Source organism: Scyliorhinus torazame, chromosome 13, assembly GCF_047496885.1.
Source record: "Scyliorhinus torazame isolate Kashiwa2021f chromosome 13, sScyTor2.1, whole genome shotgun sequence".
NCBI classification, from domain to species: Eukaryota; Metazoa; Chordata; class Chondrichthyes; order Carcharhiniformes; family Scyliorhinidae; genus Scyliorhinus; species Scyliorhinus torazame.
In genome coordinates this window covers 82,400,008-82,427,357 of record NC_092719.1, presented here as the reverse complement: position 1 = coordinate 82,427,357, position 27,350 = coordinate 82,400,008, and the positions used below count along the sequence as shown (strand labels likewise).

At 49.6% G+C, this 27,350-nt stretch overlaps 1 protein-coding gene across 1 annotated transcript in view; it reads left to right on the top strand.

The window, feature by feature from the left end:
- The first annotated feature begins 1,274 nt into the window (after positions 1-1,274).
- The window catches only part of tmcc3 (transmembrane and coiled-coil domain family 3), a 243,912-nt gene continuing 217,836 nt past the window's right edge, over positions 1,275-27,350 (top strand). Inside the window, exon 1 of the mRNA XM_072471878.1 lies at positions 1,275-1,406. Within this exon, the coding sequence (XP_072327979.1) occupies positions 1,335-1,406 (72 nt within the window). The 5' untranslated portion in view covers positions 1,275-1,334. The remainder of the gene's footprint in view (positions 1,407-27,350) is intronic.

Below are 27,350 nucleotides of genomic sequence, written 5' to 3'. Positions count from 1 at the left end.
TCCCCAGGAAGTTCTCCTCTGGGACCTCGCTCTCGACCTGGCTGTAAGCTCCCGGGTCCATCCTGCTCCGAAAACACGTGCGGGCGCACAAGTCAGACCCGTTGGTCGAGAGGGTCCATCTTCTCCACGCTAACCCCCAGTACGCCTACGTGGCATACCCCAACGGCCGACAAGATACGGTCTCCCTACGAGACCTGGCACCCGCCGGAGCCCCACGCACACCCCAGCCACCAGTCCCACTCTCCCTCCCACTAGTGCACCTTACAGGAGGATCGGTCCTTCCGCCGGCCCCGTCTAGGCCCCCCAACCCACCGACGCACCCGCAGATGCACCCTTCCCAGGTCAACCGTTTTCCCCACCAGCGCCGTCTAGGGGTGTCACAGAGATCGAGGCCACGCTCCCGGAGTCACAGACGCCCGAGCCTCCACCGGAGTCACCACCGAAGCTTCGACGATCACAGAGGATGACCAGGGCCCCTGATCGACAGATTGCTTCATTTTAAAGTGTATAGTTAAAAGTGTATAATCATAAATTGTAAATAGTCAATAGAATTATAAATAGTTACAAAACGCTGTACGGAGGTATTACGGTACCTCCATAACTATAATTTCTAGCACGTTACCATGTTGTAATATCAGGCCACCACCCCTGCCGGACTCTTTTTTAACAGGGGGTGAATGTGGTAGTCTGTGTAGAGGTATTACGGTACCTGGTAATGCTGGAACACCATTGGTAGATGTTGTATGTTTCCTATTGTTCAAGCTGTATGGTAGCTCCGCCCTGCAAGGCGGGGTATAAGAGCCTGTGCCGCCCCAGCAGCCTTCATTCTGCAGCTGAGCTGCAGGGGGCAAACACCTAGCTTATTAAAGCCTTCAGTTGGACTACAACCTCGCTTTAGTGGTCATTGATCGTGCATCACACATCACCTTCCAAAATCCCACCCTCAAATTCACCTGATGCCCTGCCTTTCTGAAACTCACTCTGAGGGGGTGATGGACGCCACTGGCCCGAAAGGGAGCTGAAATTTGACCTTGGTTGGTTAGATTTAAAGAAGTTTATTATTTGTGTGATTTCAAAGTGCAGATAACACTGAGCAGATAAAGAGATAAGACCTGGTCTGTTGTATTAATATGAGCTCAAAGCAGTTCCAAAACCCAGCGATGAAGTTTTCCCAGGCTTAGAGAATCAATGACATGCAATACTATGCGAGAGGAGGGGTTTATTAAACACACAGCAGATGCCTGAATGTTTGAGCTGCAGCTGAAGCCTCAGTAGTTAGCACTGCAAATCCTCCCAACGTTTAGTTTGCCAGCTGGAGTCCAGAGGGGAGAATAATGCCTGACAACGCTGCCGCAGACACAGCTCCTCCTGTTCCTGACAATCATTGCTATCGAAAGAAGAATGTGGTAATTATAACCCTCTTGTGTTTAATGTTATTTGAACGGTTGCATTAACTCATTCAGGAAACCCTGTGTATGAGGAGCCTTCTGCACAGCCACCAGCTGGAGAAGTTTATTAGACTTGAGGGTATAGTAGAGCTGCAAGCATAAACATCCTTCAGTTACTGCAGCCCAGATTCATTAAACCTCTCAAAGAGCTGATCCATCGATTGGCGATTCGGGTTTTAATGCCAGGTGTTTTGAACATGGCAGCAACATCAGTGAGACAGATAATCCTGCAGCAACAATGCCGGTGGCGAGGGGGAGTGGGGGGGGGGGGGGGGTTCCGTTTGATGTTCTCGCCTGCCGACCAACGAGCTGGCTTGTAGCAGAGAAATGACAGAAAACAAATCTGTCTGCCTTCAACGTGAGGTATTGTCAGACAAGCTTTTCCTCTGCCCTCCGCTGGCTCGCATGCTATTGCCATTCATTCTGTCAATCAGACGGTCCTCAAACCACAATGAGAGAAGGCTGCTGTTATTATCAACACTGCCCAATGTCTCCAGGCTGATCTGACACTGGCTACTGTTGGGAGCAGTGGCCATTCCGTCAAGTCCCCCCTTTATCGTATCAGCCACACTTGGGGCGTCGCATTTGAAACCAGTCGAATCGATGGGTCATCGTTGTGTTTTGTGTTAAGTATCAAAAGCAACACCTTGCATTTTTCTAGCACCTTTATCGTCACAAAACATTCACAGGTGTGTTGTCAAACAATTTGACACCCAGGCACAGAAACAGAGATTAGGCTGGGCTATCAAAAAGGAACGCAGAAGATGGAGAGATTCAGGGAGGGTTTTTAACTGGACTCCAACCTCTAAATTCTGAGGTGAGATTACATAAGTGAGGGCTTTATTCTCTGGCAATTCATAGGTTGTGTGGTATTTTGATCAGTTTAACAGAGGACAGAGTGAGAGCAGATATTTGCAGAGTCCAAACCTTAATTTAAAAATTGGAACCAGATTCCAGGAGTGACGTTATAAAAAACCTACCACACACAAAATGTAGGTAGAAGTTTGGAACTTCCGTAAAGGGCAATTGTTGCTCGATCGATTGTGATCTTGATAGATTTTTGTTCATTAAAGGTGTTAAGGAATATGGGGCAAAGTTGTAGATGTCAACTTGGGTCACAGGTCAGCCAGGATCTCACTGAATGGCGGAACAGACTCGAGGGGCTGAATGGCATTCTGCTATTCCTATTTTTCTATTTCTAGAGATAATAAAGACATAGAACATAGAAAAATACAGCCACGATGTTGTGCCGAACTTTTGTCCGAGATTAAGAACAAATTAATCTACACCCCCATCATTCTACCGTAATCCATGTACTTATCCAATAGCCGCTTGAAGGTCCCTAATGTTTCCGACTCAACTACTTCCACAGGCAGTGCATTCCATGCCCCCACTACTCTCTGGGTAAAGAACCTACCTCTGACATCCCCCCCTATATCTCCCACCATTCACCTTAAATTTATGTCCCCTTGTAATGGTTTGTTCCACCCGGGGGAAAAGTCTCTGACTGTCTATCTATTCCCCTGATCATCTTATAAACCTCTATCAAGTCGCCCCTCATCCTTCTCCGTTCTAATGAGAAAAGGCCTAGCACCCTCAAACTTTCCTCATAAGACCTACTCTCCATTCCAGGCAACATGGAGGTGGGTTTCAGCAGCAGGTGAGTGGGGGCAGGTGTGGAGACTGGTGATATTATGGAGGTGGAACTATTAATGTATCACAGTGTCACTGTCATTAGTTATCAATAAAATATGGCTTTGTTAAAGTAAGAAAGTGCGTGCATTGATATAGTGCCCTTCACAAGCTCAGGACTCAAAAAGTACTTTCCAGATAAGCGCTTGAAGTGTAGCTATTGTTGTAAATTCAGCTGTCAATTCATGTGCAGCAAGATTCCACAAACAGCAATGTGATATATATACTTTTAGGGATTTTGGTTGTGGGTGGAACACCGACCGGGGTGCGGATGAAATTCCCCGTCTGTTCCTCAAAATAGTGGAATCTTTTACACACACATGAGAGGGAAAATGAATCCTCGTTGGTACATGGGTGACTGTCTGTGTGGAGTTTGCACATTCTCCTCTTGTCTGCATGGGTTTCATCCGTGTGCTCCAGTTTCCTGCCAAGTCCAAAGATATGCAGGTTAGGTGGGGTTACAGGGATCAGGTGGGGGGTTGGGCCTAGATGGTGTGCTCTTTCAGAGGGTTGGTGCAGACTCAATGGGCCAAATGGCCTCCTTCTGCATTGTAGGGATTCTTTGTGTGAGTGCAACACTCCCTCAGTACTGCTCCTAAGTGTTGGTCTTCTAGATTTTGTGCTTATTTCTTTGGAGTGACACTGAAACACGCACAATCTCCTAGAGTGCTACCACTGAGCCACAACTTGTTCAGATGGCCGCTCTGCTATACTTCAAATTACTCGTTTCCCCTGCTGAATGGCAGGGGATGTGGACGAAGCACATGATTATGTCTGTTTCCATGGCTAGTGTCTTTCCTGGAACTAGTCGCTAATCTGTCTCCAGTGGCTACAGCATCAAACATGGCAGGCCAGGAGACTCTCCCACTCTAACCACCTGCTTTAGATGTATTGGAAGCATTTACAAGCTGATAATCCACCTGCTTGGCCACACTATAGGAACATAGGACTGAGGAGCAGGATGAGGCCAATCAGTCTTTGAACCTGCCCCGCCATTTGATGAGAACATGGCTGCTCTGGTTGTGGTGTCAACTCCACTTTCCTGTCCGGCCCCATAACCCTTGACTCCCTCATCTCTCAAACATCTCTCTAATTCAGCATTGAATAAATTTGAAGACCCAATCTCCACTACCTTCTGCGGAAGAGAATTCTACAGATCGAGGATGCTCAGAGAAAAAGAATGCTCCTCTTAAGAACACATCTTCCATGTTCATCAAGGCCCAGAGCAGGGCTGGAACCCACAGTGTCCGGCTCAGAAGTACGGATGCTACCCATTGCTCCACGAGAGATCCACACTGGCAGAAATCCATCATTTATTCAAATGTGACTCCCCTTTTCCCTTTAAAGTTGGTGATTTGTTGGTGACCAGCTACACGGGGACTGGGTACCCTGAGGAACCTCATGGACGATTGTGCCATGAGGGTGACAATACAGCCCATTCCGACCGCACCTTGCTCTCGATGTGTGCACAAGCTGACTCTTCAGGAGTGATCACTGGATTTCCGTCATGAGTGGCCATCCAGCCTGATGGTATTTCTTCCCCTTGGCCAACCCTCCCTGCCCAGAAAGTCAAGTCTGGGATCTTCCTATTCCGCAGGCTACCTATACCACATAGACTGCAGCGGTTCAAGGCAGCTCACCACTGCCTTCTCAAGGGCAATTAGGGAAGGGCAATAAATGCTGGTCTAGCCAGTGAAGCTCACATCCCATGAATCAATTGAAAAAAAGGCCCTACACAGCCACCTTTCTAACACAGCCATAGCATAATGCACTATATTATTGAAGTGTAAGGAGGGGAAAGTGAGGTGTCAGGAGAGACATCAAAGTGTCGGTCATTTGGGGATTAAAACTTTTTTGCGTCAGATGTTTCTGAGAGGTTAATGGGTGGTGCAGCAACAGACTACATCTTTGCATCTGTGAACAGTCAGTGCTGTGATTAGTTTTGGATTGGATATCCTGACTGTTAGTATTGACATCTATTTCATTATTGTGTATTAACACAGAGCCTTGAATAAATATTAAACAGAAACAATGATTGATGAGGTGTATTAGGTTTGTGCTGCCTTGGGGCCAACAGTCTCTCAGATCTCTTGAAGATTGAATCCATAACAAGTCAACTTCACTGCTTGAGAGGGAAATAGGCTATCACTGTATAAGAGACAGATTGTTCTGAATGAGACAGGCTGGGCTATCCATCTATCCTGGAAGGTAGCACAATATGGTTAATAGAGAATGGGCAGCCTCCTTCGCACAGTTTGATTTCCTTTTTCAAAAGGTGTGTGACTATTGCCCATTCTGCAATGCCAATAAAGATCAATTTATAACCCACTTTGCTGAAAGAATTGTCTTGATAAATGAAAACTGCTAAGGATTGGTGTGTGAAATAGATGATATCGCTTGACTTGGTGACTGGAAACCTCATTCAAGCAGAACATTGGGTTTGATTTAGGGACTGTGAGCTTGTTTTCACTTCTCCATCTTTATATACCGAGTGGAGCAATGACTCACAAATAAATTCAGTCAGTCTCACAGCATTCTCTACTTTATACTTCAAGTCATACAATCGTATTGCAATGGTCAGTGTAATATTACAGCACAGTCCCCTCAGACAATCTTGTGCCCTCTCTCCTGGCAGGCTTAGCAGCCGCTGAGGATTGGGGGGGGAGGGAGGAGGCAGTGGCATTTAATCAGACAGGAGGGTGGAGGCTGAGGACTTCACCACCTTCCCAATTAAGACCATGTTGGAATGGCCTACAGACATCCTTCTAGCCCTGCTGCCAATTGAGCCCTTAATTGGGTAATTCATGTCTGTCTAAGTTCCTCTCATCGTTGTTTCTGGTATGAACCCCGTGGCAGGTGGGGGGTGGCGTGCAAGGGAGTGGGTGGGGGTCTGTCCCACGGTCAAAGCCACTCAGTGCCTGATCAAGGATTCCAGCGCTCGGAAGGGGGGGCCCACTGAAAGACACCCTCCTGCCCATTCTGCTGAATCCGCTCCCCCTTCCAGCATTACATGCCTGTGGTCTGGGATACAGCAATGATACTAGGCCTTGGCTGAGTGTTCTACCGGCAGTAGCCACTGCATTCCCATTGGCACTGTTGTTCAATAGAGCTGCCAGCCTGTGATTGACTGACAACTCTCGGTGGGTGGGACTTCAGCCCCCACCCCCAGTGTTTGGTCCACCACAGAGCGGAACACCATGTTGCAAGGGCCGCCTCAAAAAAAGGCAGCGTGGGGCTCTCACCAGTTCTCCAACCACTCGCCCGAGACCCCCATTGCCCTCACGAGATTCCACCAGTCAACTTCAGCAGACCATTCACACAAAGGCTCGACTAGGCTGCCCTGCTCTTGAAGACAATGCAATAATCAGGGGTTGGATTCTCCGTTCCCCCAGCCGCGTGTTTCTCGGCGTCGCGCCATTTACTGGCAGCGGGATTCTCTACTCCCACCGCTTGTCAATGGGATTTCCCATTGAAGCCACCCCACGGCGCTGGGAAACCCAAGGCCAAGGGTGTGCTGCCGGCAGGAAAAGAGAATCGCAACAGCCAGAGAATTTCCGTCCAGATAATCTCTTTGATTCTGAGAGTTCTTCTGATGTCTCAACACCAGCTTCGCACTCACCTGCTTGTTTCCACCTTCCTTCATGGCCTGGACAGCATGCGAACGCTGGTGGATTCATATAGTAGCGCCCCCTAGTGTGCATACTCAATGCAGAGACTTCAGGGTGGGATTTTCCAGTGGGGCCTTCCAGCCCTGCCGATGGCAAACCCCACGGCGGTGGGGAGGGAAAGGGGGGGGGGGGTGGATTCAGTGGGAAGTCCCATTCACAGCAGCAGGAATAGACGATCCCATCACCGTAAAACACGCCTTGGGGACGGGTGGAAAATCCCCCCCCCCCCCCCCCCCCACAGTTTCCAACAGGCTGTCCTGGAAATGCAGGACAAATGGTAGAGGCTAAAGAGTTGCAGCAAAAATAGTCAAAATAAACGAGAACCCCTTCAAATGCAGGACATCCTGGATTCATTGCCTTGTTTGGTTGGTCACGTCTCCAACAAAGTATCACACGTGCGTCAAGCTCTCTCCCTTAATTGTTCCCCAGACTCATGATTAGTGAAACCGTTGCTAATTCCTGACCCACCCACAACACTTCACACTCACAATCTCAATGTTTTTAACAGTTTACTACAGTTTGTAAACAAGTCAAAAGTGCATTTCATATTTCTGCTGATCCACATCAGTCTTTTCATGCGATGCCAAGTTACAAATTCACTGTTTCAAATTCCCATGTTTAACAGCCCCAAAAGCCTAAAGTGCTGCGACCTAGTTTGATTCATTTGCAGGTCGCCGCCGTGCGCATGCATGGCCACGGACCCGGCAATTCTCCGGCCGATTCTATCGGGAGCGCGTGGAGTTTTACGTGGTGTGGTTACTAGCACGCCACCAGGTGGAGTATCGGTGCGGGGGCAGCGCCAACGTTTTCGTCGTAACACTAGACACATGCTCCGGACATCGCCTCACAATTGGAGAATCCAGGCAGCACGGTGGCGCAGTGGTTAGCACTGCTGCCTCACGGCGCCGAGGTCGCAGGTTCGATCCCGGTTCTGGGTCACTGTCTGTGTGGAGTTTGCACATTCTCCCCGCGTTTGCGTGGGTTTCGTCCCCACAACCCAAAGATGTGCAGGCTGGGTGGATTGGCCATGCTAAATTGCCCCTCAATTGGAAAAATGAATTGGATACTCTTTAAAAGAAAAATCGGAGAATCCAGCCCCCAGTGTTGACACCAACGGAGCATGTGTGGTCTTTTACGACCAAGGATTATGCGTGAAACTCTCACCGATTCCAGGACCGGTGAGGGGCTAGCACCGGCGCTGGATGAAACTCCGGCTCCCGTGCTGAAACAGGGCAGAGAATGGCCGGGTCCCTGGCCGCGCATGTGCATGGCTGATGACCTGCAGCGGTCGTGCCGTACAACATGGCGTCCCTGTGCGTGGACCCGACCTGCCATCTGCGACTCCACAGGCCACCCCTTGGCCACCCACACCTCGCGGAAACTCCCCTCGGCCAGTGGCACGGATCCCGGCAAAGTGTGGCAGCGCTGGACACAGTCCGTCGCCACCACGCCTGGCTACCGCATGGCTGAGACCACACGTATCTTGCACCGTCGGGAAATCCGTCCATCGGGGATGGAGCATCGTCAGCTAATGACATGCCAACGTGACGTGCAACGCGATGGCGCCATTTCCGAGGGGGCAGAGCATGGCTGACCGGCATCAAACGGGTGCCCAGCCCCGATTTGGGCATCAGAGTCGATTCTCTGCCCAATCGCCAATTACAAAATCGGCGTTGGGCAACAGAGAATCCAGCCCACACGTCCTGACAACATACTAGCTGTACTGATGAAGACTTGTGTTCCAGAACTTGCCGTACCCCTAGCCAAGCTGTTCCAATATAGCTACAACACTGGCATCTAATCGGCAATGTGGAAAATTGCCCAGGTGGGTCCTGTCCACAAAAAAATGGGACAAATCCACCCCGGTCAATTATCGCCCCTCAGTCCACTCCATCATCAACAAAGTGATGGAAGGTGTCATCAACAGTGCTATCAAGCGGCACTTACTCAGCAATGACTTGCTCACGACGCTCAGTTTGGGTTCCACAGGATTATCCTGCTCCTGACCACAATACAAGCTTGGTTCAAACATAAACAAAAGAGCCGAATTCCAGGGTTGAAGTGAGAATTACTGTCCTTGACATCAGGGCAACATTTAACTGAGTATGGCAGCAAGGAGCCTTGACAAAGTCAATGGGTATCAGAACTCTTCAATGGTTGGAGTCATGTCTAGCAGAAGAAGAAGGTTGTGGATGTTGGAGGTCAGTCAACTCCAGAGACAGCGCAGTAGTAGGCTATTTGGTCCATCAAAGCTGCACAGACCGACTTCTGGGTGTGGCGATGACCAGCTGAGTCGCACGTTTCGGCAGCTCCCGGTGAAACGGACTTTTGGGCTCTTGATAGGAGCCCCAACGGCAATTTTGACGGCTAAAAACACTGTGCGGTAAACCAGAAGGGAATCCCCCCTGGATACGGATGAAAAAAGGAGGAGAAAGTGGCCGGATTGCAGTGGATCCTTTAGAACAGCGGCAAGGAAGGCAAGCAAAAACCAAGATGGCGTCGGAAGGTGGCAGTTTAACATGGGGCCCTGAACAACAAGAGTTCTTGAAATGCTGTGTGGAAGAGCTCAAAAAGGAAATGAAGAAAGAGCTGTTGGCCCCGATACTACAGGCGATCGAAGGGCTAAAGGAGGAACAAAAGACCCAGGAGCGGGAGCTTCGGGTCGTGAAGGCAAAGGCAGCCGAGAATGAGGACGACATACAGGGCCTGGTGGTGAAGACAGAGATGCATGAGGCACATCAGAAACGATGTGTGGAAAGGTTGGAGGCACTGGAGAACAATGCAAGGAGGAACAACCTGAGGATTCTTGGTCTTCCTGAAGGTGCGGAGGGAGCGGACGTCGGGGCATATGTGAGCACGATGCTGCACTCGTTAATGGGAGCGGAGGCCCCGGCGGGTCCGTTGGAGGTGGAGGGAGCATACCGAGTGATGGCGCGAGGACCGAGAGCAGGAGAAATTCCCAGAGCCATAGTGGTGAGATTCCTCCGTTTTAAGGATAGAGAAATGGTCCTTAGATGGGCAAAGAAAACACGGAGCAGTAAATGGGAGAACGCGGTGATCCGCGTTTATCAAGACTGGAGTGCGGAAGTGGCGAGAAGGAGTGCGAGCTTTAATCGGGCCAAGGCGGTGCTTCATAAAAAGAAGATAAAATTTGGAATGCTGCAACCGGCAAGACTGTGGGTCACATATCGAGGAAGGCACCACTACTTTGAGACGGCGGATGAAGCGTGAACTTTTATTGTGGAAGAAAAACTGGAATGAGCGGGTTATTAAAAAGAACGTTTGAACAAAGTGGTGGGGCGAATGTGGGGGGCGAAGAGGGGGGTTAAAAAGGGGGGAAAGAGGAGTTTTATGTACTAATCCTGCGATGTGGTAACTTTTCTCTCTTCCACAGGTGGTGTTGGGGGGAGGAGGGGAGGTGGAGGAGATGGGGCGTTGGCCATTGGGGGCGGGGCCAAGGGAGAAGCGCGGGCTTGGTTCCCGCGCTATGATAATCATGGCGGGAATAGAGAAGCAGGAAGGAGGGGGCGTCGCACGGTGCGAGCCGAGGTCACGGGGGGAAGCCGAGGTCGGCCAGAGTTTGCTGACTTCTGGGAGCAACATGGGGGGAGTAATTACGCTAGCGGGGGATCTAGCGGGGGGGGTGGGAGGGGGGAATTACTGGGTTGCTGCTGCTGGGGAGAGGGGAGAGCTGGTATGGGAGGGGATGGGCGGGGGGGGCACCGCCTGGGGGAGATACAGCTGCGTGGGAACCGGGTGAGGAGCTGGAAAAAGGGGATGGCTAATCGACAAGGGGGGGGGTAGGAAGCCCCCCAACCCGGCTGATCACGTGGAACGTGAGAGGGCTGAACGGGCCGATAAAGAGGGCACGGGTACTCGCACACCTTAAGAAACTTAAGGCAGATGTGGTTATGTTACAGGAAACGCACCTGAAACTGATAGACCAGGTTAGGCTACGCAAAGGATGGGTGGGGCAGGTGTTCCATTCGGGGCTAGATGCGAAAAACAGGGGGGTGGCTATATTAGTGGGGAAGCGGGTAATATTCGAGGCAAAGACTATAGTGGCGGATGACGGGGGCAGATACGTGATGGTGAGTGGCAAACTACAGGGGGAGACGGTGGTTTTGGTAGACGTATATGCCCCGAACTGGGATGATGCCAATTTTATGAGGCGGATGCTAGGACGCATTCCGGACCTAGAGATGGGAAAGCTGATAATGGGGGGAGATTTTAATACAGTGTTGGAACCAGGGCTGGATAGGTCGAAGTCCAGGACTGGAAGGAGGCCGGCAGCAGCCAAGGTACTTAAAGATTTTATGGAGCAGATGAGAGGTGTAGACTCGTGGAGATTTAGCAGACCTAGGAGTAAGGAGTTCTCGTTTTTCTCCTATGTCCATAAAGTCTACTCGCGAATAGACTTTGTTGTGCTGGGAAGGGCGTTGATCCCGAAGGTGAGGGGAACGGAGTATACGGCTATAGCCATTTCGGATCACGCTCCACACTGGGTAGACTTGGAGATAGGGGAGGAAACAGGAGGGCGCCCACCCTGGAGAATGGACATGGGACTAATGGCAGATGAGGGGGTGTGTCTAAGGGTGAGGGGGTGCATTGAAAAGTACTTGGAATTCAATGATAATGGGGAGGTCCAGGTGGGAGTGGTCTGGGAGGTGCTGAAGGCGGTGGTTAGAGGGGAGCTGATATCAATAAGGGCACATAAAGGGAAGCAGGAGAGTAAGGAACGGGAGCGGTTGCTGCATGAACTTTTGAGGGTGGACAGACAATATGCGGAAGCACCGGAGGAGGGACTGTACAGGGAAAGGCAAAGGCTACATGTAGAATTTGACTTGCTGACTACGGGCACAATGGAGGAAGGCACAGGGTGTACAGTACGAATATGGGGAGAAGGCGAGCAGGTTGCTGGCACACCAATTGAGGAAAAGGGGAGCAGCGAGGGAAATAGGGGGAGTGAGGGATGAGGAAGGAGAGATGGAGCGGGGAGCGGAGAGAGTGAATGGAGTGTTCAAGACATTTTATAAAAAATTATATGAAGCTCAACCCCCGGATGGGAGGGAGAGAATGATGGGCTTTTTGGATCGGCTGGAATTTCCCAAGGTGGAAGAGCAGGAAAGGGTGGGACTGGGAGCACAGATCGAGGTAGATGAAGTGGTGAAAGGAATTAGGATCATGCAGGCGGGAAAGGCCCCGGGACCGGATGGATTACCAGTCGAATTCTATAGAAAATATGTGGACTTGCTCGCCCCGGTATTGACGAGGACCTTTAATGAGGCAAAGGAAAGGGGACAACTGCCCCCGACTATGTCTGAAGCAACGATATTGCTTCTCTTAAAGAAGGAAAAGGACCCGCTACAATGCGGGTCCTATAGACCTATTTCCCTCCTAAATGTAGATGCCAAGATCCTGGCCAAGGTAATGGCAATGAGAATAGAGGAATGTGTTCCGGGGGTGGTCCACGAGGACCAAACTGGGTTTGTGAAGGGGAGACAGCTGAACACGAATATACGGAGGCTGTTAGGGGTAATGATGATGCCCCCACCAGAGGGGGAAACGGAGATAGTAGTGGCGATGGATGCCGAGAAAGCATTTGATAGAGTGGAGTGGGATTATTTGTGGGAGGTGTTGAGGAGATTTGGTTTTGGAGAGGGGTATGTTAGATGGGTGCAGCTGTTGTATAGGGACCCGATGGCGAGCGTGGTCACGAATGGACGGGGATCTGCATATTTTCGGCTCCATAGAGGGACAAGGCAGGGATGCCCTCTGTCCCCATTATTGTTTGCACTGGCGATTGAGCCCCTGGCGATAGCGTTGAGGGGTTCCAAGAAGTGGAGGGGAGTACTTAGAGGAGGAGAAGAACACCGGGTATCTTTGTATGCGGACGATTTGTTACTACATGTGGCAGACCCGGCGGAGGGGATGCCAGAAATAATGCGGATACTTGGGGAGGTTGGGGATTTTTCAGGGTATAAATTGAACATGGGGAAAAGTGAGTTGTTTGTGGTGCATCCAGGGGAGCAGAGTAGAGAAATAGAGGACCTACCATTGAGGAAGGTAACAAGGGACTTTCGTTACCTGGGGATCCAGATAGCCAAGAATTGGGGCACATTGCAGAGGTTAAATTTAACGCGGTTGGTGGAACAAATGGAGGAGGATTACAAGAGATGGGATATGGTATCCCTGTCACTGGCAGGGAGGGTGCAGGCGGTTAAGATGGTGGTCCTCCCGAGATTCCTCTTTGTGTTTCAGTGCCTCCCGGTGGTGATCACGAAGGCTTTTTTTAAAGGGATCGAAAAGAGCATCATGGGTTTTGCGTGGGCCGGGAAGACCCCGAGAGTGAGGAAGGGATTCTTACAGCGTAGCAGGGATAGGGGGGGGGCTGGCACTACCGAGCCTAAGTGAGTATTATTGGGCCGCTAATATTTCAATGGTGAGTAAGTGGATGGGAGAGGAGGAGGGAGCGGCGTGGAAGAGATTCGAGAGGGCGTCCTGTAGGGGGACTAGCCTACAGGCTATGGTGACAGCCCCATTGCCGTTCTCACCGAGTAGCTACACCACAAGCCCGGTGGTGGTGGCTACACTGAAGATTTGGGGACAGTGGAGACGGCATAGGGGAAAGACTGGAGCCTTGGGGGGGTCCCCGATAAGAAACAACCATAGGTTTGCCCCGGGGGGAATGGATGGGGATATGGAATGTGGCAAAGAGCAGGAATAACGCAACTGAAAGATCTGTTTGTGGATGGGAAGTTCGCGAGTCTGGGAGCGCTGACCGAGAAATATGGGTTGCCCCAAGGGAATGCATTCAGGTATATGCAACTGAGGGCTTTTGCGAGGCAACAGGTGGGGGAATTCCCGCAGCTCCCGACACAAGAGGTGCAGGACAGAGTGATCTCAAAGACATGGGTGGGGGATGGTAAGGTGTCAGATATATATAGGGAAATGAGGGACGAAGGGGAGACTATGGTGGATGAACTAAAAGGGAAATGGGAAGAAGAGCTGGGGGAGGAGATCGAGGAGGGGCTGTGGGCAGATGCCCTAAGCAGGGTAAACTCATCGTCCTCGTGTGCCAGGCTAAGCCTGATTCAGTTTAAGGTATTACACAGGGCGCATATGACTGGAGCACGGCTCAGTAAATTTTTTGGGGTGGAGGATAGGTGTGCGAGGTGCTCGAGAAGCCCAAAGGTGCTTTCAAAAGTAGTGGGGGTCCGGGTCGAACCAAGCTGGGGGTTGGCTATATTTGGGGTTGCACAAGAGCCGGGAGTGCAGGAGGCGAGAGAGGCCGATGTTTTGGCCTTTGCGTCCCTAGTAGCCCGGCGTAGGATATTGCTAATGTGGAAGGAAGCCAAGCCCCCGGGGGTGGAGACCTGGATAAATGACATGGCAGGGTTTATAAAGCTAGAGCGGATTAAGTTCATCCTAAAGGGGTCGGCTCAAGGGTTCACCAGGCGGTGGCAACCGTTCGTCGAATACCTCGCAGAAAGATAGATGGAATGGAAAAAAGAACCGAAAGCTAGTGACATCGAAACAAACCTGTTGGACTTTAACCTGGTGTTGTAAGACTTCGTACTGGAAAAAAGAAGGCAGCAGCAGCAGCCCAGGATCGGGGGGGAGGGGGGGGTGGTGGGGGAGGAGGAACCAGAAGAACCAGAAGGACTCTCAGGGTTGTTAATATATACTGTATAATATGTATAGGTCGTTGCTACAGATAATTATATATTGGACTGTTAAATTATATTTTTGGAGAGTGTTACTTGTGATAAGGCAGTTGCCAATTAGGGTTAGTTTTCATTTTTGTTATTTATTATTTATTCATTTTCTGTTTATAAAATAGGTCATTGTTATTTGTGTTGTTATAATATTGTGTAAAGGATGCACAATGTACTGTGTTGGTTGACCAAAAAGTTTCAATAAAATATTTTTTTTTAAAAAGCTGCACAGACCCTCTGAACACCCTACCTAAGCCCACCCTCCTGCCCTATCCCCATAACCTGTAACCCCATCTAACCACATCTTTGGACACTAAGGCGAAATTTAGCATGACCAATCCACCTAACCTGCACCTCTTTAGACTGTGGGAGGAAACCGGAGCACCCGGAGGAAACCCACGGAGGCACGGGGAGAACGTGCAACTCCACACAGTCCCGAGGTCGTAATGAAACCCGGGTCGCTTGCTAACCACTGTGCCACCTCACGATCCCAGCTCCAGGATATCACTGAAGAATTCCTCAGGTTAGTGTCATCATATATAGATCAGCATATCATGGTGCAATCAAACACACACTGATGGACATGCAGTAGGACCAACCAACACATACATAACATCGCAGCCAATCACCAGTGAGAGCACACGCACTATAAAAACAGGGGACATTACAGTTCCCGCTCATTCCAGCAGCAGCCAGCTCAGAGCACCGGGCTCAGAGCCTGGCACTCAGACATTCACCATGTGCTGAGTGCCTCACCCAGATATTAATAGGACAGAGTCCACAGATTAGCTGGTAATGCACCTACCAAGTTAGCAGTGTGCTGTTATAGTTAAGTAGTTAATAAAATTGAGTTACACCATCTCCAGCCGTGTTGGATTGTTTATACATCAGAACACCCAACACGACAGATAGTGTCCTAGGTCCAACCATCTTCAGCTACCTTACAAACCTGCATCACAAAGTCAGAAGTTCCTTTTTCATTCTTTGGTTTGTTCATGGGATGTGAGCATCCCTGGCAAGGTCAGTATTTATACTGTCTGTTGTGTTACCTGCGTGATCGATAACACGTATTACTCAATCCTTGGTTGATGGTGAGATCCTCTGAATCTTGTTGAAGAAGACTCAAACTTGTCCAGTAACAACAAAGATTTATTGAGTAACTATAACAATAAGGCATGAGTTCTTTACCTTAACTTGGAAACTAGGGATAAGGCTAACAAGATTTAACAACAATAACTAAATGTAACGCAGTGATTGCTGGTTAAGTATTTTATTTTTACCTGTATTTAAGTTGGGCAGTTGCTAAACCCGAGACACTACACTTGACATCAGGGCAACCTCCTCTAACCTAAGGGAATGAGTGAATATCAGGTAAGCTCTTTCTTTTTCTTGTTTTTACCACAAGTTATCTAGGGGGGAATGGCAGGGAAGGCAGTGCAATGTTCCTCCTGCAGAATGTTTGAGGTGAGGGGCGCCATCAGGTTCCTGCTGATTTTACCTGTGGGAAGTGCACCCATCTCCAGCTCCTCAGAAACGGCGTTAGGGAACTGGAGCTCGAGCTGGATGAACTTCGGATCATTCGGGAGGCAGAGGTGGTCATAGATAGTAGCTTCAGGGATGTAGTTACTCCGAAGAATGAAGATAGATGGGTGACGGTGAGAGGAGCTGGGAGGAAGCAGTGTTGCTAACTTTGGTTGGCTCTTAATTCATTGCCTGTTGGGTCTATACTGAATTTGTTCTGTTTCTATAACCTTTGCTCAAGAGTCGCCAGGTATCTTTATGATACCGCCACGAGGTTCAAGTTCAAGTACTGATCAATAACTCAACGCACCAATTAGTAAGATTCAAATCAAAACACATTTATTATACGCAGTAAATCACTACTCATGCATATAACTCTACTTACTAGACTATCTCTAACACTAAAAGGCCTATACTTAGCTTCGGAACTGGCCCACCAGGTCAGGGGAACAAATGGCCTTTCGTTCGATTCTGAGTCTGCAGGATTCAAAAGCTGGTATGGACTGGTAGCTCGGAGCGCCGATCTCGTAGCGAGCGTTCGCTGGAGACTTACTTGGTTGTTGCGGCAGCTAGGCAGTTCATTGTCGAGTTGCTGAGTGACCCTGCCAAGAAGACCGATTTGAACTTGGGGGCTCTACTTTATAGTCCCCAGGGGCTTCGCGCCGTTCGGGGCGGACCCTGTATCTGGTTCCAAGCGATTGGACTACGTTCCGATCACTTGGATCGATTTCTCCAATACTGGAGTTGTTCCCTGATCGCTGGGTGGTCCCTGAGTGTCCATTGGCCTTCCTTTGTCTTGGCTCCTGCTGGCGCCGAGGAGTCTGGCTTGGCCTTATTCACCTTACATGTTTCAATTGTACCCAAGGATCGCACATTAGTATGCAGATGGCTGTGAGTTTCAGTGCTGTCTGGGCTTTTGAGAGTTCTAATACACAGGATTTAGCACTTGCTAGTTTTTGCCTGTGTTGGCTGAATTTCCCTGTAGTCGTTGCGGATCTCCATTTTAAGTCGGGAAGTGGCCAACCCAGGTGGCTGCACTCCCTCCCTGTGATCCCTAACGCGAAGCGTGACGGATCACATAACTGCATTGTCTTCACTTCCTGACCCAGCGAGCACCCTTCTATGGCCTCTACACTGACCATAACTATGTATGAAAATTTTTAACTAACAATTCTAAGTGGCGCTATGTCACAACAGGGACATGCATTACAACAACGGTACCTCTAACTATCCTCAATAAACTAGCCTCACTCAAACAATCAAAAATAATCTACAACACTTTAAATGTACAAATAGCAGCAACACAAGTTTCTCTGGCTTGGCAGTCAAGCACAGAGGTTTACATTCTTTATTTAACAAAAACAAACATAAAGAAAACGGATGCACTTTAATTCACGCGAGGGGTTGGGGGTTTGATGAAGTCCAAAAATAGGGGACCTAAACGTGTATACTGGGGTGCGAGAGCGGTAGGCTCTCCTTCGCCATTTTCTGAGTCTAAGTGTCTGCACGACACTGCAGAGTATCGCCAGTACTAAGAGTGATTCTACTATGTACGATAGTGAATACCAGGTTAGAAACTTGTCACACCAGGTCGGGGTGTCGGTAACTATCTCGGGGTTAACTATGTCAGGGTGTAGTGTATGGCAGGGGTGGGAATCATTCACGGCCTGTGTGGTAGGGGTCAGTGGGGTAGCGTCCGCGCGCAACTGAAGGGATCCCACTAAGATCCAGGTGAACATGAAGGTTGTCTTCATCTTTCCGTCTTTCTGTCTTCTTTTTCTTCCTCTCTTGAGTTCCTGAGGTTCCGGAGTTCTATGGACACAAGCATAATATCTGTTACTATCTTGTGTAATATCTTGAATGTTAGCATGTCTGTCTTTTAGTGCCAATTTCCCATGTGTGACTTCCTCATTTATTTATTTTTTAAAACCGAATATTCGGACAAGACATCTAAGAACATTCTGCCGTACTGCGATCCGTCTCGCAGCCTGTGTCATTTACCATCCTAGTGTTTGAGGATGTAAATAGCAGAGGGAAGCAACCATGGGTTGCCAAAACCAAACAAAAGAATTTTGAACATAATGAGCCAAAAATGGGGTGCATATGGGCCGCGGCGGGTAAGATTTGGATGGAATCCCCGGGTAGGACGGTGATCAATGCCGTATGTGCTCTACCCGAGCGTAGCTGACCAGACGGGGGTCCTCAGGCAGGGCGGAGACGAATGCCGTTTCTCCACTGCCTGAGCAACCGGCAAGAATGGGCAAAAATGTAGTCATCATTGGGGGTTGCTGTAAAGGTTCTACCGTCGAACCAGAAGAGCAGTTATGAACGGGGGGCTGGCAAGCTCTCAGCGGTTTCGTGCTGTCAAGTTTTCACAGGTTTCTACCAACAAATATGGCGTGTGGCCGTGGATCTTCCGAGTTTACAAACAACACTTAACAATAACACTAACAAACAAACATTGAACAACATGCTGCAGGTTCCATCAGAAAGGACACCGTTTCTCCCAAGCGGTTCCTTTTTAAAACATCATCTGGACACCTCAGTTATCAGTTGCGAACAGGGTCGCAAAGGGGTTCTCGTTTTGGGAGTCAGACTCAAAGTCATCCTCTTCTCCCGGATGCCATACTCTGGAATGGATGAGGGTTGATAAAGCTGCATGGTGTGACTTAGGTCCACCTCGTCGTTTCGGACGAGCCTGTATGAATTGTCGCGGTGCCAAAAAGTGGTGTCTAATTCTGTGGGGACGGAGTCGTCATCGTAGGGCGGTGGTCTTTGGTGAGGTTTGTTGAGGAATGTGATCAGGAAGGGATCACTCGAATCAAGTTCAGATTCGCTGGGTGTGGAGCCTGTTGTCTGGGGACAGTAGGGAGGCGTGCTGCGGCTATTGTCTGTGTCACAGTCGCTGTCTCTGCTGCAGTCTGTGGGCGTTCCGGAGCGGAGTCTAGAGTTCGGGGGTGGAGTTGAGGTCGAGTCCATGGATGGGGTTGACGTGTTAGGGGAAGGTGGGGATACGTGGGCTGTGGGTGGGGTGCGGTCTGCTGCGTCGAGCATGGCTTGGTGTGTGTGGTTAGACTGCGGGCCATATGCCTTGAGCTGGTTAATATGGAACCACGCGGTCTTCCCGTTGGGGTACTTAATTTTATACATGGAGGGGCTTACTTTGTCCGCAACGGAGTACGGACCCGAATACTTGGGTGACAGGAACGTGCTGGGGTTGTAAATGGTGAGCATGACCTGCTGTCCTACCTCAAACTCAGTCGCGTGCACTGTCTTGTCGAAACAGGCCTTGCTCTGTTTCCTCCTTGTGCCTAATCTTACTGCGGCTGCTAGCTGAGCCGTTTTTACATTATCAACTAGTTTTACTGCGTTCTCGTGTGTGAGGGCCGTCACTTTGGGGCTGGTCAAGTCAAGTCCTAATAAAAATTCTGTGCCTTTCATGGGGCGTCCGGTCATGTGAGTGTGTGGGGTGTATCCTGTGGATGTTGAAACGGTGTCACGTAAAAACATTAATGCAAAAGGGAGGACTGAATCCCAAGTGGTGCTGTTTTGTTGGACCATTTTTCTGAGGGTTGCCTTTAGGGTCCGATTCATTCGCTTCACGATACCACTCGACTGGGGGTGGTATGCGATGTGGAATTTTTGGGTGGTGCCAAATATCGTGAGGACGTTCTTCATGACACGTCCCGTAAAATGGGAACCTTGGTCGGATTCAATGCTGCGGGGAAGTCCCCATCTCGTAAAGATGTGGTGGGTTAAAATCTTAGCGGTAGTCTTTGCTGTGTTCGTCCTAGATGGGAATGCTTCTACCCATTTTGTGAACGTGTCTATCACAACTAACACGTACTTGTGACCATTCCTGCTAGGGGGCAATGGTCCTATAAAATCAATCTGGAGGTTAGTCCAGGGGCCATTAACGGGGCGGGTGTGGCTAAGCTGAGCTTCCTTTGCGTATCTGTCCGGATTGTTTTGGGCACAGATAAGGCAATTTTCAACGTAGTGCGTGACGTTGTCCTTAAAATTCGGCCACCAACAGAGCTGCCTGAGGTGGGCTGTAGTGGGGTCAATTCCCTGATGCCCATGACTATCATGGAACAAACAAATGAGCTGATTCCTGTCCTGTTCAGGAACCACATAAAGGGTGTCTTTTAGGATCACACCGTCATGTGTGGTCAGTGCATTTTTAAACCGATCGTATGGGGCTGGAAATCTTCCTTTTAAAATCTCCCTGAGATTACTGTCCTGCTTCTGGGTCTGCACTAAATCCTCGATATTAGTCTGTGAGACCTGAACTGCACTCACTGGTGAGCTTTCGGGCGGTGTCCAAAAATGTCCATGTCTGGAACCTGCTTTAGCCAGTGCTTCGGCTTTTACGTTTCCAGGTGGGGAGGAACGGTGGCGACTTCGGACTTTAACAATGCCGAATATCCCGTCCTGTGCTTTGTCTAAAATGTGCCGGAGCAATGGGGCTGAAGGGAGGGGTTTTCCGTCTGTGGAAACAAATCCTCTTGCTTTCCACAGGGGTAGGAATTCTGTGAGGCTGTTACAGACATAGAGGCTGTCCGAGTATATGTCTGCCAGGCTGGGGAAGGAATCTGGGTGATGTATGATGTCCGCAATGGCCTCTAGTTCTGCCGCCTGCGCACCTAAGTGTCCTGGTATTTTTAAGGAGATTTCTTCCAGGGCGCGTCCCTGCGCATCCTCAACATAAATGCCACATCCTGTAATGCGCTTCCTGTCTAATACAGTGGAAGAACCATCCACATAAATTCGCAAAGGTGCGCACGTGTCTGTGTGCTGGGGGCTCTGGGGTGAACTACCTATCTTTCTGGGGGGGTGTTTTTGCGATAAAGGGGCCTGTGTTGTGGTGCAGTGAGATGATTTCACATTCGTGGGGGGTGCCTGGGTACTGAAGGTTGTCGGCTAGGAAAGTGTGGGTCTTGGTTCTTTTAACAGTGATGTCCCATCCCTGAAAAATAAGGGTCCATCTGGCTGCTCTAATCTGGCTTACTGTACCGTCCTTAAGTCATCCATCTAGTAAAAGTTGGGTGGGGGTGTGTTCGGTGAGGATTGTGATGGGGTTTAGTCCGGTGATGTATGAGAAATATTGGACTGCCCAGAAAACTGCGAGCAGGTGCCTTTCACAGGCCGAAAATCCCTGCTCCACAGGATCTAAAAGTCTGGAGGCGTAAGCCACGGGTCTTAACTGTTCGTGCCGTTCCTGGAGGAGCACGGCCGAAAGGGTACGGTCTGTGCTAGCTATCTCTATAGCATAGGGGGAAAGCGGGTCTGGAACCTGTAATGCGGAGGCTGCAATGAGTGCACGCTTTAAAACATCTACAGCATCCGTGTGCCGCGGAAGCCATTCCCAAGGGGCTCCTTTCTTTAGGAGGTCTGAGAGGGGCGCTGCCTTGGTGGCGAAACCGTCAATGTGGTTTCGGCAGTAGCCAACCAGTCCTAAAAACGACCGGAGGGCTGAAACGTTCTGGGGAAGGGGCAATTTGACAATCGAGTCAATTCTTTTATGCTCGATCTCGCGTTTACCATGTGTGATAATCGTTCCCAAATATACCACTTTGTCTTTCAAAAGTTGGGCTTTCTTGGGGTTTACTTTACAACCAATCTGCTGTAAGAGTTCCAGGAGTTCGGCCAGAAGCTCGATGTGCTCTGCCTTGGTGTCTGTCTGCAGTAATAGGTCGTCCACATACTGGACCAGACATTCGGGGCGAGAAAATGTTGATAATCCATTTGCCAGCTGTCAGTGGAAAATGGAGGGGGAGTTGTGGAATCCTTGTGGAAGGCATGTCCACGTGTACTGCAGACCTTTAAAAGTGAAGGCAAATTTGTATTGGCACGTTTTTGCCAATGGAATGGACCAGAATCCATTACTGACGTCCAAAACCGTAAAGTATCGAGAGTTGAGTCCCTGTTTGAGCATGTTCTCGGGACTTGTGGCTACCGTGGGTGCTGCTGCGGGGATGACTTTGTTGGGTTCCCGGTAATCGATGGTCAGTCGCCATGATTGACTGGCCAAATCAGGGCATTATTAGTAGAGGGGAAATCTGTATTGCGTCTGGGGTCTAGGGTCTGGTCCTATTATTTGAACCAAACCTGCAGCAGTCATGTTTATGACTTGCAAATGCGGTCCTGTTTTTCTGAAGAACTGTCCTAACCTGTTTGTCTGCGCTAATCGTGGTCGGGTCAAACCAAAAATCGCCGACTGCGCTAATCTTGTTTGCATACTCACCTCCTGTGAGCATTGTGGGGGCTCTTGCTGACTTTGTCATTTTCCAGACACATTGATTTACTGGATCAAATGAAAGGTTGTGGGAGTTCATGAAGTCAATGCCCAAAATGTATTCTGCTGTGTGGTCCAGATCGACCAAAATTATGGGGTGTTTTGTCGTAATGTTGCCAATTTGAATGGGTACAGGGGCTGTGATGTGTCCCTGCTGTGAGTGGCCTGTGAAGCCGCTGAGGGTGATGGTGGCTGTAGTGGGCCACGTGTCTTTTTGGAATATGGTGGAGGAATTAATTGTGGTGCGGGACTCTCCTGTGTCCCAGAGAAATTCGATGGGCTGACCCCGTATTTTCGCTGCAACGACTGGTCGGCCAGACCTATCCCAATGGGTGTCGTAGACCCAACTGGGGGAGCCCGAACACTGTCAGTCAGTTCCGTTCAGGTCTGTCTGGTCTGAACGGGCGCTCACACTATGTATGGGCTTTGTCTTGTTATTATTCAGAGTGCCTGCCTGCTGGGCTCTCTGTGGTTTTCGTGGGGCATTGCATTCTCGTGCAAAGTGTCTTAATTGTCCACAGTTGTAACACTCCTGTGGTTTCTGTGGGGGGCTGTTCCTGCCTTCGTTCACCCATGCGGGGTTCTGGTGCGTTTTGACTGCTTGGATATCTGCCTCTGCCTGCTGTTCTTCGGGTTACCTAATTGCGGGTTTGTTTTGGACAGATTTCTCCCAGTAGCGGGACAACCTCTTTAAAACCCATTTTTCGTTGTGCGCTTCTTCCGAGGGGTCATAATTGGTACAGGCTTTTTGTCCTGCCTCTGTGGCATGGGAGATAAGGGTGCAGGTCCATTTGGCCATACCGTCTTGGAACAAATGAGCACGGTCTAAGGTTCCAAAAACGGCTGTAAAATGGATCCACAGGCGTCCAGCAAACACTGTGGGGTGTTCAATTTTCTTCTTCCTGCACTTATTCAGGCCTTCTACTGGGTCACCTCTGTTGTAACCGATCGCATCTAGGATCGCCGTGTGCATCTCTGCAAGGGTGCCTCCTCCTACATTCTGTGGGTCGGGAAGGGCTGCTACGACCGAATGGTCTAAGCTCAAAACTGTGAGCTTCACTTGCTCACGCTCATCCAGGCCCTACATGGTCGCCTGCTGCTTCACTCTAGCAAAGAAGTGGGGGGGTCTGAGGTGGGGAGGGACAATGTGATCTTTTCGCACGCGTCCCGTAATTGGGTCATGGTTAAGGGGGTGGTGTAAAGGAATTCTGCGTCTCCTTCTGATGTGACTGTGCGGTGGGTGGTTACTGGATTCATGGGAACCGGATCTATCTGCTCTGTGAGGGGTTGGGGTGCTTTTCTCTTTTGGGGCTTTCCTTGCGCACATGTTCCCTGAACATATCTCTGCGCGGTTTCATTTAATTCTTGCCAATCAGGGCCGTCTTCCACATCTAATTGGGATCCAAAGGTGCTTTGAAATCCATTTTGTACTGAAAGCAAAGCCTGCAGTTCTGCAATCTGCTTCCTGCATTTCGCATGATCTAATGAGCTTTGTCTGTGCTCCATGGTGGCAGTATAGAGTGCTCTTAACGCTGCCTTTAGATCGCTGCACTGCCTTTGCAATGCCTCTACCTGTTTCTTTGTCTCTTTTACCAGGACTGCACGTTGCGTGTCCTGATAGGCATTATCGTACTGGGTTTGGAAGCTGCTCAGATGCGCTAGACAAGACTGGTGTGCCCACTTGGCATCATCCACCTCTCCGTCCTTTGCTGCCAACTTCCTTCTTAAATCTATATTCTCTCTCTCAATCTCACTAATATCGACCTTGCTCATACGATGTCTCTCTTCTATCTCTTTGCGGAGCGTCCGAACGACCTCCTCTGTGCCTCGCAATTGTGCCAGACGGGACATGATTGCCATCGGCTTGCGAGCTTTCCCTAAGCTTTTCTTATGGCTCTCTGACAGGTTCTCCCACCAAGTATGTCCTATACTCCCGGGTTCTGTTTCCTCATTATCACAGAATTCACTCCAAAGGGGCCATCCTTTCCCTTTGAGATATTTTCTGATCTCTTCTTCCCAAATGGGACACTGTCCTACTCTGCTGCTGGTCGCTGCAACCTCGAATTCCTGGGGTTCATAAGGCGTTCCATTGCCTTCATTGCCATCTTTCTCTATCTGAATGCTCTTTTAAAATTTGGAACTTGGGTTACTAAGGCGGTGCTGTAATCACGGGTATGGCGTTCGCTATTTTCCGGAATACAAACTCCCGACAGTTTTTCGCAACAAAAATCTATCAGTTTTACCTTATAGCCCTGTTAGTTATGCATGCATTAACACGCTTCCGAATTATGAGGATTGATCAGAACTGCTTGAACACTTGTGGTTTTTCTGTTCCCAATTGGATTCTCAATTCAAATTTTGGGTTCCCCGGAGCGGTTAGGCCACTTCTAAATCAGGTCCCGTCAGGATGTCGCCAGTAAACGTTGCTAACTTTGGTTGGCTCTTAATTTGTTGCCCATTGGGTCTTTACTGAATTTGCTGTTTCTATAACCTTTGCTCTAGAGTCGCCAGGTATCTTTATGATACCGCCACGAGGTTCAAGTTCAAGTACTGATCAATAACTCAACGCACCAATTAGTAAGATTCAAATCAAAACACATTTATTATACACAGTAAATCACTACTCATGCATATAACTCTACTTTCTAGACTAACTCTATCGCTAAAAGGCCTATACCTAGCTTCGGAATTGGCCCACCAGGTCAGGGGAACAAATGGCCTTTTGTTCGATTCTGAGTCTGCAGGATTCAGAAGCTGGTATGGACTGGTAGCTCGGAGCGCCGATCTCGTAGCGAGCGTTGACTCGAGACTTACTTGGTTGTTGCGGCAGCTCGGCAGTTCACTGTCAAGGGTTTTTTCGCGCTGCTGAGTGACCCTGCCAAGAAGGACGAATTGAACTTGGGGCTCTACTTTATAGTCACCAGGAGCTTCGCGCCATTCGGGGCGGACCCCATATCTGGTTCCAAGCGATTGGACTACGTTTTGATCACTTGGATCGATTTCTCCAATACTGGAGTTGTTCCCTGATCGCTGGGCGGTCCCTGAGTGTCCGTTGGCCTTCCTTTGTCTTGGCTCCTGCTGGCGCCGAGGAGTCTGGCTTGGCCTTATTCACCTTACATGTTTCAATTGTACCCGGCGATCGCTCATTAGTGTGCAGATGGCTGTGAGTTTCAGTGCTGTCTGGGCTTTTGCAAGTTCTAATACAGTTTGCTGGTTTTTGCCTGTGTTGGCTGAATTTCCCTGTAATCTTTGTGGATCTCCATTTTAAGACGGGAAGTGGCCAACCCAGGAGGCTACAGCAGTCAGTACAGGGATCCCCTATGGTCGTTCCCCTTAGTAACAAGTATACCGCTTTGGAGACTGGTGGGGGGGGGACTTACCAGGGGTAAGCCAAGGTGACTGGATCACCAGCACTGAGTCCGTCCCTGTGGCTCAGAAGGGGAGGGGGGAGAGCAGGAGAGCAATAGTTATTGGGAATCGATAGCTAGAGGGACAGATAGACAGTTCTGTGTCAATGAAAGAGTCTCACGGATGGTATGTTGCCTCCCGGGTGCCAGGGTCCGTGTCGTCTCGGACTGTGTTTTCAGAATCCTTAAGGGGGAGGGGAAACAGTCACAAGTCGTGGTACACATCAATACCAACGACATAGGTAAGAGTAGGGACGGGGATTTAAAACATGAATTTAGGTAGCTAGGGTGGAAGCTGAGAGCCAGGATAAACCATGTTGGCATCTCTGGTTTGTTGCCGGTGCCACGTGCTAGTGAGGTGAGGAACAGGGAGAGAGTGCAGATAAACACGTGGCTTCAGGGATGGTGTAGGAGGGAGAGTTTCAGTTATGTGGATAATTGGAGCACATTCTGGGGAAGGTGGGCCCTGTACAAACAGGACGGTTTGCACCTGAACCAGAGGGGCACCAGTATCCTGGGAGGAAAATTTGCTCCGGCTCTTCGGGGGGGGGGGTTTAAACTAATTTGTCAGGGGGATGGGAAAACGAGCTGTAGTCCAGAAGCCAGTGTTGAGAGTAGTGAGGTACTGAGGACGGTATCAAAGTCGAAGGAGTGTACCGGCAGGCAGGAAGGTGGGTTGAAGTGTGTCTACTTTAATGCAAGGAGCATCCGGAATAGGGTAGGTGAACTTGGAGCGTTGATTGGTACCTGGGACAACGATATTGTGGCCATTATGGAGACATGGTTAGATAGTAATAGAGATGTTGAGGAAGAAATTGCAAAGCAGATTATGGATAGGTGTGGAGGTCTTGATGACTTTAACTTTCCAAATATTGATTGGAACCGCTATAAGTCGAACAGGTCAGATGGGGCAGTTTTTGCACAGTGTATGCAGGAGGGTTTTCTGACACAATTTGTGGATAGGCCGACAAGAGGGTGGGGCCACATTGGATTTGGTACTGGGTAATGAACCGGGCCAAGTGTTAGATTTGTTTGTGGGAGAGCACTTTGGAGATCGTGACCACAATTTGGTGTCTTTCACTATTGCAATGGAGAGGGATAGGGCCAGACGGCAGAGCAAGGTTTATAATTGGGGGAGGAGTAATTATGATGCAATTAGGCAAGAATTAGGGAGCATAAGATGGGAACAGAAACTGTCAGGGAAAGGCACAAATGAAAAGTGGAGCTTGTCCAAGGAGCAAATATTTTTGTTTGCACTGAGTGCTGAATTTGGGTGCATTTGAGTGCTATAGTGAGAGTTTGGTGGGGAAAGAGTAAGGTGCACCTTTCATTTCATTTCCTACATTTACTCAAAGAGCGTGAAGGGAGCTGGGAGTTTACAGAGAGTGCAGCAGACTGGGAGCAGAGTTAGAGGGCAGAGTTCCAGTTGGTCCACAGGGCAGCTTTATTCTGTAAGGTAAGAAGGGATGGAGGCTAGGCCAGTTGCATGCTCCTCCTGTAGGATGTGGGTGGTGAGGGTTACCACCGGTGCCCCCGCTGACTATACCTGTGGGAAGTGCACCTAACTCCAGCTCCTCGGAGACCGTGTTAGGGAACTG